Genomic DNA, 19,719 nt, shown 5'->3' with positions numbered 1-19,719 from the left:
TAAATTTCAAAAGTTGCTACAAAAATTAGATACTGCTTACACTGCCAACTAATAGTTAGCATAGATGAAAAAATGGTGCTCAGAAAACTATTAGAGCCAACTCAGATGTGGTGACTGTATGAAAAACCTAATGTTGGTTAAATCCGTGTTTTCTAAGCATGCAGTGTATGCTAACACTTTTTCCAATAGCAACAAAAAGACCAACAATGCCACATTTCAAATGTGACAAAAAATGCTGCATGATATTGCCCAAAAGAAGTTATAACCCCATCATTAACCACGTGTATAAAATGGAAGTGGTTTCTAAGCATGCAGACTGAGTTAAAAAAAACCTGCTGCAATAGATACTTTTAATGCCAATTGTTAATGACACAGATAAGTAACAATGCTAAACCAACTTATAACTACAATAAGGTCAATGAAGGACCCGAAATACAGCACATTCATGGCAAGAAAAAAATGTGGTTTGCACACATATAGATATAATTAGCAGGTTTACTGCAGACTATAATCCAATCTATATGTAACCCCACAACTGATAATCAGCAAAGAGAAACAGCCACATATAACAGATATGATGAGGAATGCTGCATATTGCATATCTGAGTTGGCTCTAAAGGCCCCGTCACACTAAGCGATATCGCTAGCAATATCACTATAACGTCACTGGTTTTGTGACGTTATAGTGATATTGCTAGCGATATCGCTGTGTCTGATACTTACCTCCAACCGCTCCCCCGCTGGTTATCGCTGATCGCGCGAGAACGTCCTGGACCGTTTCTCGTCATCAGCTTCCTGCTGGGCTTCCTGTGGTGCCGACGAGCGACGCGAGGACGCAGGATCGCCTCGTCTGACAGGTAAGTAGTGACCCCCGACCCCTGCTATGTCGCTGGTGAGATCTGCCTGTGTGGCAGCTCACTAGCGACCACTTAGCAATGCACCAGCGATCCTGACCGCGTCATATCGCTGGTCGGGATCGCTGGTGCATCGCTAAGTGTGACAGTACCTTAATAATTTTCTGAGCACCATTTTTTCATCTATGCTAACTATTAGTTGGCAGTGTAAGCAGTATCTAATTTCTGCAGCAACTTTTGAAATTTAGTCTGCATGTTTGGAGACTACAGTCTATTTTGGCAAACCAAGGGCCCAAACCCCATGAGTATTGTTATCCTTTGACCATGTTGTGAAATTATTTCAATCGTCACCAATTGCCTATTGTGTTCTTTTTTGCTTTTAATTGGGGTCTAGGGTCCTCTTAGATATAGGATTGTCTATATCTATTGATAGGGGTTCCTTTAGGACATCGGGTAGGAGGGTTCCCTGTCATGAACTCATTTTCTGCTCCACCTCTGGTTGTGACAGGAGGTAGTGTGGTTGGTTTAAGTGGTAGTGATCTGCCACCTGATGAGGAAGATAACGATTGGATCTCTGGAGTATCAGACTGGATATAAGACAGCCGACGCCCTATCCGGCTGCTGGTGATTCAGTCTGCTTCTCAGGTCCTGGACTTCAGCTCTCTTCCAGTCTTCTCAAGTTAAGTTTGTTTTTTGCTATTGTTCACACTTGCGCTTGTTGGTCAATTCAGTTTTTTGTGTAATCAGCCTGCCCCTGCTGGGGCTATGCTGGATTTCCACTCCTATTAATCAGTATTTGCCAATCTGCTTTTTGTCCCTTATTAGATTGGCCTCTTTTTTGCTCTGTCTCAGAATATTTCAGAGTGCTGATCTAGGTTTAGAAGTCTAGTGACTTCAGGGTTAATTTTGCTATCAGAAGTGTTGGACAATATTTTGTAGGTTTTTTTGGCAGATTGCAGACAGTGTCTTTCCTTTCCTGTCCTTTTTAGTTAGCCGGGCCCCATCGTTTGCTCAGCCTATTTTCCTGCCTTTGTTTGTATTTTCATCTTGTTTCACCGTCAATACATGTGGGGGCTGTCTTTCCCTTGGGGTCTGCTCTGGGGCAGTTAGTTTTCCTCTTTTCCTGCTTTAGGCTTATGTAGTTCTCCGGTTGTGACGAGGCGTCTAGGACCAACATAGGAATGCTCCACGACTGCTGCTAGTTGTGTGGTTAAGATCAGGGATCTGCAATCTGCATAGTTACCAACTTCTCTGGTTTTCTGAGACTTAGTTTTGTCTTTTTTTCCTCCTCGGTTTCCCATTCATAACAGTTCCCCTAGTGGCTGTAGGTTGTTACAGGGCTCCCAGGGTCAGCCATCATGGAGCGGGGGTGCCACAACGTTCCCCCTAGGGTGCCAACCTCCGCAGCCAGGAAGGCGACAGCCTAGTTGACGTAAGAGGGACTTCTAGCTTACCCATTTTTAATTGGTAATTCTGGAACACGGTTGTTTTTGTTTGTGCACTTTTTTTTTTGGTGTGAACCATTGCATATGGTTTTATTAATCAATAATGAAAATTTTTAGGGATATATATGATTTAACAGTTGGATACCCTTTTTGGATCAATTTTTGATAATTTGTTGCCACTTTGTTGCCACTATCAGCCAGTATTTTGTTCTGTAAGGACATAAAAAATTTCTTTTGATTTATGTTCGGGGCATATATATTGTACAGGGTAATACTTTCATTATTTATCTCTAATTTCAAACGGATGACCCTACCCTCCTGGTCCATTTCTACGGATGAAACTCTGTGTGCCAATGCTTTATGTATAAGTATTAGGACTCCTGCTTTTCTGTCTACCGAGCTAGAACCATAAACTTCTCCCACCCATAATTTCTTCATTCTAAAAAAGTCTTCTTTACCCAAGTGTGTCTCCTGAAGCAAGGCTATATCTGTTTTCAGTCTTTTCAGGTGACGAAGTATCATCATCCTTTTATGTGGTGAGCACGACCCTTTTATATTCCATGTTATTAATCTAACCATTATTAATTGCAAAATGGTTTCTTCTGCGAGGGCGTGTGAAGCTTCTCCCTCTCAGGTATGGACTACTTGTCAATGTCATCTCAGTCAGTAATAAATTAATTAGTACAATAGTAGTGGGCTCATGAACTTTAACTTCCCTCCCTTTTCCCCCCCTCCCTTTTTTCCCCCCCCTCCCTTTTTTCCCCCTTCTCATCTCACCCTCTCTCCATATAACAACCTCTTTGTTGACTCCTCTTTATTCCGCCATTATCCAAACCAAAAGAGAAATAATTTCCCACCCGCCTATTATCCCATATTTATCATGTTTTACCTATTTTACATCCATTCTCTATCTGACCCCTGACCCTCATGTAGCCTTGGAACTCTGGAATCTTAGATCAACATCTATTTCCCTTAATTTATCATATAAATTTCCTAACATCTTAATACTCACAACCATATTATCTTAAAGTCCTTCTCCATCTCTCCTTTTGGATGTCAGAGAGGTATAAAAATACTTTACTCCCACCACCTTCATCCCCCCAAGCAATATCTCCCAATGTGAACCTAGCATTTGTATGATACTTTCCCCTGGAAGATATCTGAATTTAGCACAAAATACTCCCATCAACATTCAATGAAGATCTTGTCTTCTACCTAGTATATACATCACATCTGGTCATCATTATCCCAACTTTATATATGTCTTTTTGTTGTGAAAACCTCACAATGTCCATAAATCTGGAAGTCGCAAATTCGCCATCAGCCAGTATGATCAGCTTGTAGATCAATTAAATCAGCACCCCAAATTCTCCATTCAGTCCAATAGAACCTGTGGAAAGAAATAAGATGGGAAAAAAAAAATAGGAGAAGGGGGATCTCTCCACCAGCTGTCCTGTAGTCTTCCTTGAACATACATAGTCCTGTCTGATATTGACCCGGTCGGGTGAATATACCTGTGAATTTGTAAGTTTTGTACACCACCATGTGGTTCACAGATGATATCCCTTATTACTGTACGTCTTCCTATTTTAGGTGATTGGGAGTGTAAGTAGTCTTTCTGTAGCTCAACCTGGACCACAAAAATTTCTCCCTTCCATCTTCATATTATCATGTGAGGTATTCCAGTCATACTTTTCACTTATGCTGACCCCAGGATATATCTTGACACAATCTCATAAGCGTTAGATCACTTAGCATTCTGTCTTGTTTGGTTCTTTCTGAATGCCCTTGTCATTGGGGTTCTTTGTTCCTTAGCCATTGTCTCTCTCTCATTATCTCCTTCCAAATGCAAATCCGACCTCAGGCTATATGGATAGGGTCTCCCCCTCTTGTCCTCAGCATCTCCCCCTGTCTCCTCTCTCAGCGGGCTGGTATTATCAGGTGATTGTTGGCCAGATGAAGGTTGCTGCTGGGACATAATTTTCATGGCCTCCTTAGGATCTGTAAATGACCTCATCACACCATCTCTTGTCCTAAAACACAGCGTTGCTGGGTAGATTCGCTTAATGCCCTTCTTCTCCGTGTCACCTCTGCTGAATAGTCTCCAAATAAATGGACTTTATGTCCCTGAATTATCAGTGGTCGCCTTCTTCCTTTATAAGCCCTGAGTATTTCTTCCTTATCTTTAAAGTTCAAGTACTTTGCCACTGCCTGGCGCTGTCTCTGAGCTTCCTTGTTATTCTGTTTATTTCTGCCCCTCTCAGTCTCAGAGGCCTCTCTGGGGGCCTATCCTGTGTGCACGCTCCACTCTGCAGTTATGTGATGGTCCAAGTTCTTTCGGCAGTTCCACCTCATAAATATCATTTAGCTGCTGTGCGTTTATTGTCTCTGGGAGGCCTATCATTTTCAGATTACTTCTGTGGGACCTATTCTCCAAATCCTCTAGTTTATCCACAGTGTAGGAGGCTTGTTTCTTTAACCCCTTCCTGCCATCCGACATGCTATCCCGTCCATGGGACCTGGGCCCCTATGCCCATGGACGGGATAGTATGTCTACTGCGATCAGCGGCGCCCACGTGGTGAGCGCCGCTGATCGCGGCCGGGTGTCATCTGATTATCACAGCTGACACCCAGCACAATGTGTCAGGGGAGGTCACGGACCGCCCCCGACACGATAACCCCTTGCACACCGCGATCAAACATGATCGCGGTGTACCGGGGGTTAAAGGGAAGCATCGGCAGTGAGGGGGCTCCCTCCGTGCTTCCCTGAGCCCCCCACGGCAGCGCAATGTGCAGCACTGCTGCGGGGGGCTCCTTTCCTGCAGGCCCCCGAATCCAAGATGGTGACGGGGGCCTTCGGGGGCCTGCAGGAAGCTGGCTTCCTCAGTGCCTGTAAAGCGCAGGCATGAGGAAGCCTTCTGCACTGCCTGTGACAGATCGCTGATCTGTCACAGTGATCTGTGATGTGACAGATCAGCGATCTGTCACAGGACAGTGATGTCCCACCTGGGACTATTTAATAAAGTTAGAAAAAAAATAAAAAAAAGTGTTAAAATAATTAAAAAAAAATCGCCAAATAAATTAGAAAAAAAAAAAATATTCCCCCAATAAATCCATTTTTTGGAAATAAAAAAAAAATAAAATAAAAGTACACATATTAGGTATCACCGCGTCCGTAACGACCCGCCCTATAAAACTGTCCCATTAGTTAACCCCTTTAGTGAACCCCTTAAAAAATAAAAATAAAAAACGAAGCAAAAAATAATAATTTATTATCATACCGCCAAACAAAAAGTGTAATAACGCACGATCAAAAAGACGCATATAAATATCCATGGTACCGCTGAAAACGTCATCTTGTCCCGCAAAAAACGAGCCATGATACAGCATCATCAGCGAAAAAATAAAAAAGTTATAGCTCGCAGAATAAAGCGATGCAAAAATAATTATTTTTTATATAAAATAGTTTTCATTGCATAAAACCGACAAAACATAAAAAAAACGACCTAAATGAGGTATCGCTGTAACTGTACTGACCCGAAGAATAAAACCGCTTTATCAATTTTACCACACGCGGAACGGTGTAAACGCACCCCCCCAAAAGAAATTCATGAAACGCTGGTTTTTGTTCATTCTGCGTCCCAAAAATCGGAATAAAAAGCGATCAAAAAATGTCACGTGCCCGAAAATGGTACCAATAAAAACGTCAACTCGTCCCACAAAAAATAAGACCTCACATGACTCGGTGGGTCAAAATACGGAAAAATTATAGCTCTCAATATGTGGTGATGCAAAAACTATTTTTACAATAAAAAGCGTCTTTTAGCGTGCGACAGCTGCCAAACATAAAAACCGCCATAAATAGTAAATCAAACCCCCCGTTATCACCCCCTTAGTTAGGGAAAAGTAATAAAATAAAAAAAATGTATTTATTTCCATTTTTCCATTAGGGTTAGGGTAGGGTTAGGGCTAGGGTTAGGGCTAGGGTTAGGGTTAGGGCTGAGATTAGGGTTAGGGGTGTGTTGGGGTTCGGGTTGGAGTTAGAATTGGGGGTTTCCACTGTTTGGGCACATCAGGGGCTCTCCAAATGCAACATGGCGTCTGATCTCAATTCCAGCCAATTCTGAGTTGAAAAAGTCAAATGGTGCTCCTTCCCTTCCAAGCTCTGCCATGCGCCCAAACAGTGTTTTACCCCCACATGTAGGGTATCAGCCTACTCAGGACAAATTGAAAAACAATTTTTGGGGTCCAATTTCTCCTGTTACCTTTAGGAAAATAAAAAATTGGGGGCAAAAATATCATTTTTGTGGAAAAAAATGATTTTTTTATTTTCACGTCCGAGTGTTATAAACTTCTGTGAAGGACTTGGGGGCTCAATGTGCTCACCACGCAACTAGATAAGTTCCGTAGGGGATCTAGTGTCCAAAATGGGGTCACTTGTGGGGAGTTTCAATAGTTTAGGTACATCAGGGGCTCTCCAAACGCACATGACAGCCGCAGACCATTCCATCAAAGTCTGCATTCCAAAACGTCACTGCTTCCCTTCCGAGCCCCGACGTGTGTCCATACAGTAGTTTTCTCCCACATATGGGGTGTCAGCGTACTCAGGACAAATTAGACAACAACTTTTGGGGTCCAATTTCTCCTGGTACCCTTGGGAAAATAAAAAAAATGGTGACTAAAAGATCATGTTTGTGGAAAAAATACGAATTTTTTATTTTCACGCCCGGGCGTTATAAACTTCTGTGAAGCACTGGGGGGTTCAAAGTGCTCACCCCACATCTAGATAAGTTCCTTAAGGGGTCTAGTTTACAAAGTGGTGTCATTTGTTGGGGGGGGTCCACTATTTAGGCACATCAGGGGTTTTCCAATCGCGACATGGTGTCCGATCTCAATTCCAGCCAAAAACGTCAAATGGCGCTGCTTCCCTTCCGAGCTCTGCCATGCGCCCAAATAGTGGTTTACCCCCACATGTGGGGTATCAGCGTACTCAGGACAAATTGCACAATAACTTTTAGGGTCCTGTTACCCCTGGGAAAATAAAAATTGGGGTGAAAAGATAATTTTTGTGGAAAAAATATGATTTTTTAATTGTACCGCTGTACGTTATAAACTTCTGTAAAGCCCTTGTGGGTTCAAAGTTCTCACCACATATCTAGATAAGTTCCTTGGGGGGTCTAGTTTCCAAAATGGGGTCACTTGTAGGGGGTTTCCACTGATTAGGTACATCAGGGACTCTCCAAACGTGACATGGCGTCCAATCTGAATTCCAGCCAATTTTGCAAACGGCGCTCCTTCCATTCTGAGCTCTGCCATGCGCCGAAACAGTCATTCCCCCCACATATCAGGTATCAGCGTACTCAGGACAAATTGCACAATAACTTTTGCAGTCCAATTTCTCCTGTTACCCTTGGTAAAGTAAAAAAAATTGAACCTGAAGTATTTTTTTTATGAAAAAAAGTTAGATGTTCATTTTTTTTTTAAATATTCAAAAAAATTCCTGTGACGCACCTAAAGGGTTAATAAACTTCTTGAATGTGGTTTTGAGCACCTTAAGGGGTGCAGTTTTTAGAATGGTGTCACTTTTGGGTATTTTCTATCATATAGACCCCTCAAAGTGGCTTCAAATGTGATGTGGTCCTAAAAATAAAATGGTGTTGTAAAAATGAGAAATCGCTGGTCAACTTTTAACCCTTATAACTTCCTAACAAAAAAAAAATTTGGTTCCAAAATTGTGCTGATGTAAAGTAAACATGTGGGAAATGTTAGTTATCAAGTTTTTTGTGTGCCGTATCTCTGTGATTTAAGGGCATAAAAATTCAAAGTTGGAAAATTGCGAAATTTTCAAAATTTTTGCCAAATTTCCGTTTTTCTCACAAATAAACGCAAGTTATTGGAATGAAATTTTACCACTAACATGAAGTACAATATGTCACGAGAAAACAATGTCAGAATCACCGGGATCCATGGAAGCGTTCCAGAGTTATGACCTCATAAAGGTACAGTGGTCAGAATTGTAAAAATTGGCCCGGTCATGAACGTGCAAACCACCCTTGGGGGTGAAGGGGTTAAGTCACTGATTTGTTTTTCTAGCTGAATAACTTTGTCCTCCACCTCAGAGATTCTCTGCTCGGCTTCCTGCAGTTTCTGCTCCTGATGAGTCATATTGCTTTGCAGCTCTTTAGTGGTAGATTGAATCATGTCAGCCACTGCCTGCTTAAAGTCTTCAGCCAGGTATGATGCCATTTCTTTTGCTAGCTGTTTAAAATTTAATAAGCCATGAGCATGTAGCTGCGTTTCCAATGTGCCTCCTGTCTCCACTATCTACCCCTGGCTGAAATTTCCTTCTTTCTCTGGGGCTTCCTCCTCCCATTCTATCTCCTCATGTGCTTGCCTCCGTCTCCGCTGCCATTGCTGTGCTCCCACTCTGCAGGCCTCCTCCCCCTGCTCCTTCCCTGCGCCTCTCGTGACAAACCGATCCATGTCACGGCCGGTCCCGGGTGGTCCCACGATTATCCCGGTACCTTTTGTGAGTCAGGGCTCTGTGTAAATGCAGAGTATTTGCGGCGGTCAGCGGGAGCTCCCTCACATGCATCTGCACATGGTGGCGCCGGAACCGGAAGTCACTTCCACGCTCTTTGACAGGTGACACAGGAGTGGCAGTAGTAGGTTACATCTGTCCCCATCTTGGGCCAATAGATGTGTTGAGACAGCCGGGCCTTAGTTTTTCTGATCTCCAAGTGTCCATTGAGTGAGATCTCATGGGCAATCCGCAACAACTCACCCCTAAATTGGTACGGGACAACAGCTGTGTTTCCCTCAACCACTCCTTTTGGGATTTACCGGGGACTGTTTCCTAGTAAAACCTCCCTCATTCCCAGAACATCAGTCTCGGAGGTGGGCTCCTGGGCAAGGTCTCCAGGCTCACATCTGAGTGCAGAGCAGCCTGGAACTCCTGGCTGGAGGCAGCCAGAAGAGACATCAAGGTCCTTTCCTCACGGGAACCCTCTGGGACCTGCTCTGGATCCATCTCTGCTTCAGTCATCCCTCTGACTGAGGAGGGTCTAGAAGGCAGGGCGTTACCTACATTCTGGGCATTCTGACTGTGGGTGACATCAGCTACGTAGGCTGTCTCCCCGGGGATTTCCACAGACCCATCAGCTGGCACTGCTATGGGTTCTACTTCCCCATCCACCTCATTACCTCAGGAGCAGTGCTATATATTGGGCAGTTACCTTTCTCTGTGGAATTGGTCATTTGCACAGCATCATCTTCCTCATGGTTCCCGTGCATCTCTCTATTTCCCTTAGCACAGTTGCTTGCTCCTGTTAGGGGTTCCTCAGCCATTTCACCCCGCAGCATGACGTGGCTGAGTACTCCTGCACCTGTAGACACATCAGCATTATCAGATAAATTGTTATCAGGTAATTCACTGACAGGTAAAGCAGGCATATTCACATCATTAACATTACCCTCAATATCAGAATGGGGAGGGGTGTCAGGGACATAATACGCGAACATCCTCCCAAATCAGGCCCCAACAAAACGTTGGTGGGCAAGTTTTTGGACAAATCCACTTCCTTCACCCCACTCCCGGGACCTCAATCTAAGATAATCTGGGCCATCGGCAAGGGACAGCGGACGCCCCGGTGACAGTCGGGGTTTTTACCTGGAATAATCTCTTCAAGGGCCGCCAGATCGGGTCAGATGAGGGTTCGTTCAGCCTCGGTGTCCTTGAGGCCTGTAGCGACATGTCCCCCCAAGGTGACGTGCTGCAAATTTTCACAGACCCTCACGCCCGCCCCACCCACAAAAAGAACTGCTGCGTTAGCCCTGCGGCCTTGGCTGGGGGATTCCTCTGCTTCTCCCGACAAGTAGCGCTGAGATGTCCAGTCCGATGGCAAGAAAAACACTTGCGAGTGTCTGATGTAGGTCTTGCGCTGGCAAAGGGAGCCTAAGCCTCCGGTGAGTCGGCTGGCAGGGGCACTTGGGTTGGTTGATAGCTTACCACCTTTCCAGCTGGCGGTGACTGGCTTCCGCACTTCCGGTTAATGGTTGGCCTCATAGGTGTCAGCAGGTGCGCTGCTTTATCCATGTCTTTTGGCTCCAGGTCCATCACAAACTGTCGCAACTCAGCTGGACAAAGATGTAGTAGCTGGTCTTTGATCATCAGGTCCCACAGCATCTCAAAGGTGTCTACTGACAGTCCTTGGATCCACTGGTCAAAGTGGGTCTTGAGTCCATGCACCACATCGCTGTAACTGTCATGTGGGCCACATTGGAGGTTCCGGAACTTTTTACGGTAAACCTCAGGGATTAGCTGGTACTTCTTTATCAAGGCCTGCTTGATGGCCTCATTGTCTCTATCTTGGTCTAGCGGGAGAGAAGCAAATGCCTCCAGAGCTTTTCCTTTGAGTCCTGGGGTCAGATATCGGGCCCATTCGGTCACAGGCAGCTGGTACTGTCTGCAGGCTTTTTCAAATCCCCACAGAAAAATGTCCAAGTCCCCATCCTTTTCCATCACGGGAAATGCTCCCTGCCAAGGTTTAAGGAACGGAGCAATGCTGGACTCACTGCTGGGCAGGGGGGACCTCCGCCCCTGGATTCGGGTTAACTCCAGCTGGTACTCCTGCTCGGCCCTCTCTCACTCTTGGAATTGCAGGATCAGCCTCAGATGTTCCCCATAATCGTCTGTGTGGAGTTGTTCTAAGGTCATCTGCAGGCGGGGGTCCACGCTACCCTGGTTGCAAGTAAGCCCGGCATTCAGCAGTTGGACGTCTAGTGCAGTACCACCTGCACTTGGGCTGGCTATTGCCTCCACTGGGCTCTGACAGTGGCCTTGAGCAGCTTCCAGTTGCACCAGATCCATGACCATTTGGCCCTTGGTTTTGCCCATGGGGTCAATCTGCTTTGATGTGCATAGGGCAATAAGAGTGTCCTTGGACTGCTGCCTATAACAGGCCTCTCCCAGCATAACCATGGTTGCCAAACAAAAGATAGGATAGAAAAACGAACAGAGGGGTGGGGTAATTGCTATACACACTGTACTGTCTCAGCACTAATAAACACTGAATTCGTTCTCCAAAACTTTTAGTGCAGGGTCTTCGCAAGAACCGTACAAGTTTTTAGTGAGAGGAATGATTGCTCAGACCAGATCACTAATGCTCTATTATCCCACCGCTCTGCCACCAATATGTCATGAACTGGGGGTGTTTGGTTGCCCCCAGTTTGTCAGGAATTTATTATATCCCACTTTCCAGTTCCAGTTTTGAACTTGCAGCTCTCTGGCGCCCCCCTTACCCTCAGGTAAGTCAGGGAACTACACCTAGGATAAGTAGTCACCAGAAGGGCTGCCTTGCTGTGTACTGGCTATTGGCGCTCTACAAGGAGGGCGGTATGTATATTCCCATTCCCAGGCAGGAAATACACATGTAAAACCTCCGTTACGTCCATGCCAGAATCTACCAAATACCCCAGAACACACTTTTGCTGCCACCAGCTCCTAGTTCTGATATTAACATCAATATCGGGTCAGGAGCCAACCCTGACGCAATTCTGAACAGCCAATTGCAGCCTTTCTCATTGTTTCAGCCAATCAGATTGGCTGAAACAATGATGTCCCAGGCTAGGATCGGAGTACCAATGTATTCGATCCTAGGCCAGTGCCTAGCAATGCCAGGCACCGGCTAAAAGCCCCCCCCGGATTGGCGCTATTTTTTTCCCTTTTTTTTTCACCCCCCTTGCGCCACCCCCGTGCACGCATACTGCTGCCGCCGAACTTGGATAAATTAAACAGTTCACTTATCAGAGCTCGTGCCGGCTGTTTTAGACACTTTTACTTTTGCCACCCCCGTGCACATATCCAGCAGCTGCTGAATTTTGATGTGACACGCAGTTCACTTATCAGAGCTAAGGCCTGCTGTTTTAGACTTTTTTTTCCACAGCCATTTTTTCTCCCAGTTTTTTCTTTTCAAAATAGTTTACACCAATCACTATCCCACCCCACACATACAGTAATCATTAAAGTAAACACAAAGCACCATATTCACAGAAAAAATGTCCTCCTCATCAAATTCATCCCAACCGCGCTATTCAGTGGAGGAGACATATTCTTTCCTTGCCTCTGACACTGATAGCAAGGGAGAGGATCCCACATTTCTGTACTTTTCAGATTCTTCTCATCTTCTTTCTCTACCCTCTCCTCGGGTCCTGTGGAACTGCCATGCAGATGCCCCAGTACAGAAGATGAGGCAGCGCCCACCATTCCCACAGCTGAACCAGCTCACCCAGTATGGACCTCGCCCCCCGAACCACTGATTCCTGATTTTGTGGCAGAATCAGGAATCAAGTTTGACACCACCGGCCTCACAGAAATAGAGTTTTTCAAAGTATTTTTCTCTGATGATTTTATTAACCTCATGGTGGAGCTAACTAATTTGTACCCTCGTCAATTTTTGGAACAAAACCCGTGTTCATCATTTTCTAACTGATCTGGCAGGGCTAGGCAAAGGGTACAGGACAGAGCCATATGCGAGACAGCATGGCAAAGCCTAGTACGAAATGTGCAAGAGCGCACGAAACAGGGACAAGACAAAGAACGAGGCAGAGACCTGCGCATGCAGAGAGCATGACAGGGACAGTCTAGCAGCGGAGCGTAGGCAGAAGCCCAGAGCCGTGCCAAGGGAGGACCTTGGGACTAGACAGGGTACAGAGCAAGGCCTGCACGTGTAGACACGCCAGGGAGAGGTTCAGAGCGGAGGCCTGCACATGTAGAGACACGCCAGGGAGAGGTTCAGAGCAGAGGCCTGCAGGTGTAGAGACACACCAGGGAGAGGTTCAAAGCAGAGGCCTACACGTGTAGAGACACGCCAGGGAGATGTTCAGAGCGGAGGCCTGCACGTGTAGAGACACGCTAGGGACAGAGACGAAGGCCTGCACGTGTAGGGAGACACATCAGGGCAGGGTACAGAGACGGAGACCTGCATGTGTAAGGACACGTCAGGGCAGGGTACAGAGACGGAGGCCTGCAAGTGTAAGGACACGCCAGGGACAGAGACAGAGGCAGGGTACCTGAAGCCACAAAGCAGAGCGAGACATGACACGTGGACAGAAACATGGAACAGCATCAGAGCAAACAAGGACAAGGCAAAGCAGAGCAGGGACAAAACATGGCACGAAAGACAAACACTAGACAAGACACGAGACCAGAGACAGAATACGAGCACGGAGCGTGTGCAGAGACGCACTACAGAGCAAGGTGCAAGGGCACAGAATAGAGGGAGCGCCCCACAGACCAAGCAGCCTTGCATGGACACCACACAATACTCAGGCCCTGAGCATAGGAAGGGGCGGCCTGATATAGGGCATAGCACCTCCTCTTCCAGGTCAGGACCAGGGGAGCACTTCCGGGTTCAGATCCACAGGATAACAGAGCGTAGTCACATGATCAGAGTTCCAGACATGACGAGACGACTGCAGAATCAGTGCTGAAACCTAGACAGGTCACATGATCAGAGTTCTAGACATGACGAGATGATTACCAAACCAGACAGTGCAGGATCCTAGGAAAGGTCACATGATCAGCGTTCCAGACATGACAAGATGATTGCAGAACCAGACAGTGCAGGATCCAGGCAGGGACACATGATCAGGGATTCTAGACATGACAAGATGATCACAGAAGGCAGAGCAGAAACGCAGGCATCCTGCAGCTCAGACATGAGGTGAGTGTGCACACTGCTCTAGGGAATGAGCAGGATAGCAGACAAGATATGCGCATGCACATCGCTCCAGGAGTTCTTGAGAGAAAACAGACATGACAAACAATTTTCCAGTAATTTATTTTTCACACTATACTGTAGGTATGATAATGGTTTCTCTCTGTGTGGGATTTTTGATGTTTAACCCCTTCATGACCCAGCCTATTTTGACCTTAATGACCTGGCCATTTTTTGCAATTCTGACCAGTGTCCCTTTAGGAGGTAATAACTCAGGAATGCTTCAACGGATCCTAGTGATTCTGAGACTGTTTTTTCGTGACATATTGGGCTTCATGTTAGTGGTAAATTTAGGTCGCTAATTTTTGCGTTTATTTGTGAAAAAAATGGAAATTTGGTGAAAATTTCGCAATTTTCAAATTTTGAATTTTTATTCTGTTAAACCAGAGTTGTGTGACACAAAATAGTTAATAAATAACATTTCCCACATGTCTACTTTACTTTAATTCAGCACAATTTTGGAAACAAATTTTTTTTGTTTGGAAGTTATAAGGGTTAAAAGTTGACCAGCGATTTCTCACTTTTACAACAAAATTTACAAAACCATTTTTTTTAGGAACCACCTCACATTTGAAGTCATTTTGAGGGGTCTATATGGCAGAAAATACCCAAAAGTGACACCATTCTAAAAACTGCAACCCTCAAGGTACTCAAAACCACATTCAAGAAGTTTATTAACCCTTCAGGTGCTTCACAGGAACTAAAGCAACGTGGAAGGAAAAAATGGACGTTTTAATTTTTCCAACAAAAATTTTCTTTTAGCATCAATTTTTTCATTTTCACATCAGTAACAGGATAAAATGGATCCTAAAATTTGTTGGGCAAATTCTCCTGAGTACAACGATACCTCATATGTGATCATAAACCACTGTTTGGGAGCACGGTAGGGCCCGGAAGGGAAAGAACGCCATTTGACTTTTTGAATGGAAAATTAGCTTCAATCGTTAGCGGACACCATGTCGCGTTTGGAGAGCCCCTGTGTGCTTAAACATTGGAGCTCCCCCACAAGTGACCCCATTTTAGAAACTAGACCACCCAAGGAACTTATCTAGATGTGTAGTACGCACTTTGAACCCCCAAGTGCTTCACAGAAATTTATAGCGCAGAGCAGTGAAAATAATCATTTTTTTTCCTCAAAAATGATTTTTTAGCCCGCTTTTTTTATTTTCACAAGGCTAACAGAAGATATTGAACCACAAAAGTTGTTGTGCAATTTGTCCTGAGTACACCGATACCCCATATGTGGGGGGGATCCACTGTTTGGGTGCATGGGAGAGCTCAGAAGGGAAGGAGCGCCATTTTGGAATGCCGACTTGATGGAATGGTCTGTGGGCGTCATGTTACGTTTGCAGAGCCCCTGATGTTCCTAAACAGTGGAAACCCCCGCAAATGACCCCATTTTGGAAACTAGACCCCTTATGGAACTTATCTAGATGTGTAGTGAGCACTTTGAACCCCCAAGTGCTTCACAGAAGTTTATAAACGCAGAGCCATGAAAATAAAAAATCATTCTTTTTCCTCAAAAATGATTTTTTAGCTCGCTATTTTTTATTTTCCCAAGGGTAACAGGATAAATTGGACCCCAAAAGCTGTTGTCCAGTTTGTCCTGAGTACGCTGGTACCCCATATGTGGTCATAAACCACTATTTGGGCGCTCAGCAGGGCTCAGAAGGGAAGGAGCGCCATTTGACTTTTTGAATGGAAAATTAGCTCCAATCGTTAGTGGACACCATGTCGTGTTTGGAGAGCCCCTGTGTGCCTAAACTTTGGAGCTCCCCCACAAATGACCCCATTTTGCTGACTACACCCCCTAAGGAACTTATCTAGATGCATAGTGAGCACTTTGAACCCCCAGATTCTTCACAGACGTTTATAACGTAGAGCCGTGAAAATAAAAATATTTTTTTTCCTCAAAAAATGATTTTTTAGCCCACTATTTTTTATTTTTATAATGGTAACAGGATAAATTGAACCCCAAAAGTTGTTGTCCAGTTTGTCCTGAGTATGCTGGTACCCCATATGTGGGGGGGAACCACTGCATGGGCACACGTCGGGGCTCGGAAGGGAATTAGTGACGTTTTGAAATGCCGATATGATGGAATGCTCTGCATCATGTTACGTTTGCAGAGCCCCTGATGTTCCTAAACAGTGGAAACCCCCCACAAGTGACCCCATTTTGGAAACTAAACCACCCAAGGAACTTATCTAGATGTGTGGTGAGCACTTTGAACCCCCAAGTGCTTCACAGAAGTTTATAATGCAGAGCTGTAAAAATTAAAAATCATTTTTTTTCCACAAAAATATTTTAGCCCCCAATTTTTTATTTTCCCAAGGGTAACAGGAGAAATTAGACCCCCAAACTTGTTGTGCAATTTTTACTGAGTACGCTGATACCCCATATGTGGGGGTAAACCACTGTTTGGGCACACGTCGGGGCTCGGAAAGGAGGGAACACTGTTTGGCTTTTTGAACGCAAAATTGGCTGGAATAATTGGTGGCACCATGTCGCGTTTGGAGACCCCGTGATGTGCCTAAACAGTGGAAACCCCTCAATTCTAACTCCAACCCTATCCCCAACACACCCCTAACCTTAATCCAAACCCTAATCATTACCCTAACAACCCTAACCCCAACACACCCCTAACCCTAATCCCAACTCTACCTCAAGCCACAAGCCTAACCATAATCCCAACCCCAACCCACCCCTAACCTTAACCCTAGTTCCAACCCTAACCCTAATCCCAACCCTAATTCCAACCCTAACCCTAATTCCAACCCTAACCCTAGTTCTAACCCAAATTCCAACCCTAACCCTATTTCTAACCCTATTTCCAACCCTAACCCTAATGGAAAAATAAAAATAATTTCTTTATTTTATTATATGTGCCTGCCTATGGGGGTGATAAACGGGGGGTTTATTTACTATTTTTTTCATTTTGATCACTGTGAAAGAATATCATAGTGATCAAAATGAATGAATGAATCTGCAGTGTTTGCAGATTCAGGCGGGCGCACTGCGCATGCGCCCACCATTTTCCAAGATGGCGGCTCCCATGAATCAGGATGGCGGGACACCGGGAGCCGGAGCGGGACATCGGAGGTACCGGGGGGGTGTCGGAAGGTGGGGGGAGCGGAGAAAAGGGGGAGGGGAGCACATTACCACCGTCAGTCGGTATCGGGGAGCCGATCGGCCCCGTGAGTCGTGGGGGGGGGTCGGAACTGGGTCTCCAGCCATGGCCGATGCTACTGCAGCATCGGCCATGGCTGGATTGTAATATTTCATCAACTTTCATTGATGAAATATTACTATTGTTCTGATTGGCTGTTTCACTTTTAACAGCCAAATAGAGCGATCGTAGACACGTGGGGGTGAAGTCACGCCACGTGGGCGAAGCCACGCCCATGTGAAGTACAAAGCCCCCTGTATCTGCAGGTCAAGTGACCTTTCAGTGAGCCCGGTCACCCGACCCGCAGGGGGGCTTTGAAGTCATGACACAGGGTATGCGTCATGGGTCGGATTGGCACCGACTTTCATGACGCATACGCTGTGTCACAGGTCGGAAGGGGTTAAAGGGGATATCCGCTACTTGGACAAACTCTTCTCACTGGAAAACGAAAGATTGATCCAGCTTCTACTCTACAAATCTAAGACATGTTTAAAATGATGAATTATTTATTTTTTCAAAGTTAAAATATAGTCATATCAAAAAGACTTTTTTTCTTTATTGGTTGAAACATGTAGGAAAAATGTATTCAAAAATCATAAGGAAAAGACTAATAGAATACGAAATGCATTTTGAAAGCAAATACATTCTTAAACTTGGTTCATGGTCTACAATTTTGGATATATCAAACAATAAGAGTAAGTCAGAGAGCAGCGGTGGCCATAGCTTCCTGTTGATGTTCAATATATCCGAAGTCAGGGACAGTGAAGCCAGCGCTGATTTTGTAAAAACCTCACATTAGCTCCAGGAACGTGAGCGCCAAGACCACTGGAACGACACTGGCACGGAGAGGGAGTATGAGTATTTTTACTTGAAATAGGCCAAACATGAGGACTGACAGGGGGTTGTCCTAGTAATGGACAACCTCTTTAATACATTTTTTAGTTAAAATATTTCCAACATTCTGAACATGAAAAATGCTTCACCCCTTTGTGACTTTTCTGATGTTAAAGAGTTGATTTTAGTGTAAAACATTACCTACATTATAAACATGAAAAAGGTTTCTCCCCTGTGTGGGTTCTCTGGTGTATAACGAGGTCTGATTTCTGGTTAAAATATTTCCCACATTCTGGACAGGGAAAAGGCTTCTCCCCTGAGTGGATTCTCTGATGCCTATCCAAATCTGATTTCTGATTAAAACATTTCATACATTCTGAACATGTAAAAGACTTCTCCCCTGTGTGGGTTCTCAGGTGGCGATCACAATTCGCTTTCCGGTTAAAACATTTCCCACATTCTGAACATGAAAAAGGCTTCTCCCCTGTGTGAGTTGTCTCGTGCTTAACCAAATCTGATTTCTGTGTAAAACATTTCCCAGATTCTGAACATGAAAAAGCCTTCTCCCTTGTGTGGGTTCTTTGGTGAGTAATAAGACTTGATTTCTGGTTAAAACATTTCCCACATTCTGGACAGGGAAAAGGTTTCTCGCCTGAGTGGGTTCTCTGGTGCCTATCCAAATCTGATTTCTGATTAAAACATTTCATACATTCTGAACATGGAAAAGGCTTCTCCCCTGTGTGGGATCTTTGGTGAGTAATAAGACTTGATTTCTGGTTAAAACATTTCCCACATTCAGAACATGAAAAAGGTTTCACCCCTGTGTGAGTTCTTTTGTGTATAACAAGATTCCCTTTATCGTTAAAACATTTCCCACATTCTGAACATAAAAAAGGCTTCTCCCCTGTGTGAGTTCTCTGGTGCCTAACCAAATCTGATTTCTCATTAAAACATTTCCCACATTCTGAACATGAAAATGGCTTCTTCCCTGTGTGGTTTCTTTGGTGTACAAGAAGTTTGCATTTCTGGTTAAAACATTTCCCACATTCTGAACAGAAAAAAGGCTTCTCCCCTGTGTGAGTTCTCTGGTGCTTAACCAAATCTGATTTCTGTGTAAAACCTTTCCCACATTCTGAACATGAAAAAAGCTCCCCTGTGTGGGTTCTCTGGTGCTTAACCAAAGTTGATTTCTCGCTAAAACATTTCCCACATTCTGAACATGAAAAAGGCTTCTCTCCTGTGTGGTTTCTTTGGTGTACAACAAGATTGCATTTCTGGTTAAAACATTTCCCACATTCTGAACAGGAAAAAGGCTTCTCTCCTGTGTGAGTTCTCTGGTGACTAACAAGATGTGATTTGTGTTTAAAACATTTTTCACACATGGAACAAGAAAATCGTTTCTCCACTGTGTCAATTTTTGATTGTTTAAGAACAGACTTTTTGATGGGAAAACTGTTTCCATATTCTGAACATGAAAATGGCTTCTCTGATTTAGGAGTATTTCCGTTTTTAATGCTTATTTTGTGACTCTGATTTTCCTTCATTGTCTCTAGTAAATCAGAAGACAGGACCTGTTTCAAAGAATCAGATGAGAGATCTTTGCTGTGAAGGAATGATGGTATATCTGGAGTAATGGCATTAA

At 44.6% G+C, this 19,719-nt stretch overlaps 1 protein-coding gene across 1 annotated transcript in view; it reads right to left on the bottom strand.

Moving 5' to 3' along the window:
• Positions 1 to 17,781: 17,781 nt before the first annotated feature.
• Positions 17,782 to 19,719, bottom strand: part of LOC141073005 (uncharacterized) — a 124,436-nt gene continuing 122,498 nt past the window's right edge. Inside the window, 1 exon segment of the mRNA XM_073560287.1 lies at positions 17,782 to 19,418. Within this exon segment, the coding sequence (XP_073416388.1) occupies positions 18,284 to 19,418 (1,135 nt within the window). The 3' untranslated portion in view covers positions 17,782 to 18,283.

Source organism: Dendrobates tinctorius, unplaced genomic scaffold (genome assembly GCF_039654945.1).
Source record: "Dendrobates tinctorius isolate UK_male_01 unplaced genomic scaffold, ASM3965494v1 ptg000294l, whole genome shotgun sequence".
Taxonomy (NCBI): domain Eukaryota; kingdom Metazoa; phylum Chordata; class Amphibia; order Anura; family Dendrobatidae; genus Dendrobates; species Dendrobates tinctorius.
Note: the sequence above shows the minus strand (reverse complement) of the source record. Positions and strands in the feature narration are given on the sequence as shown.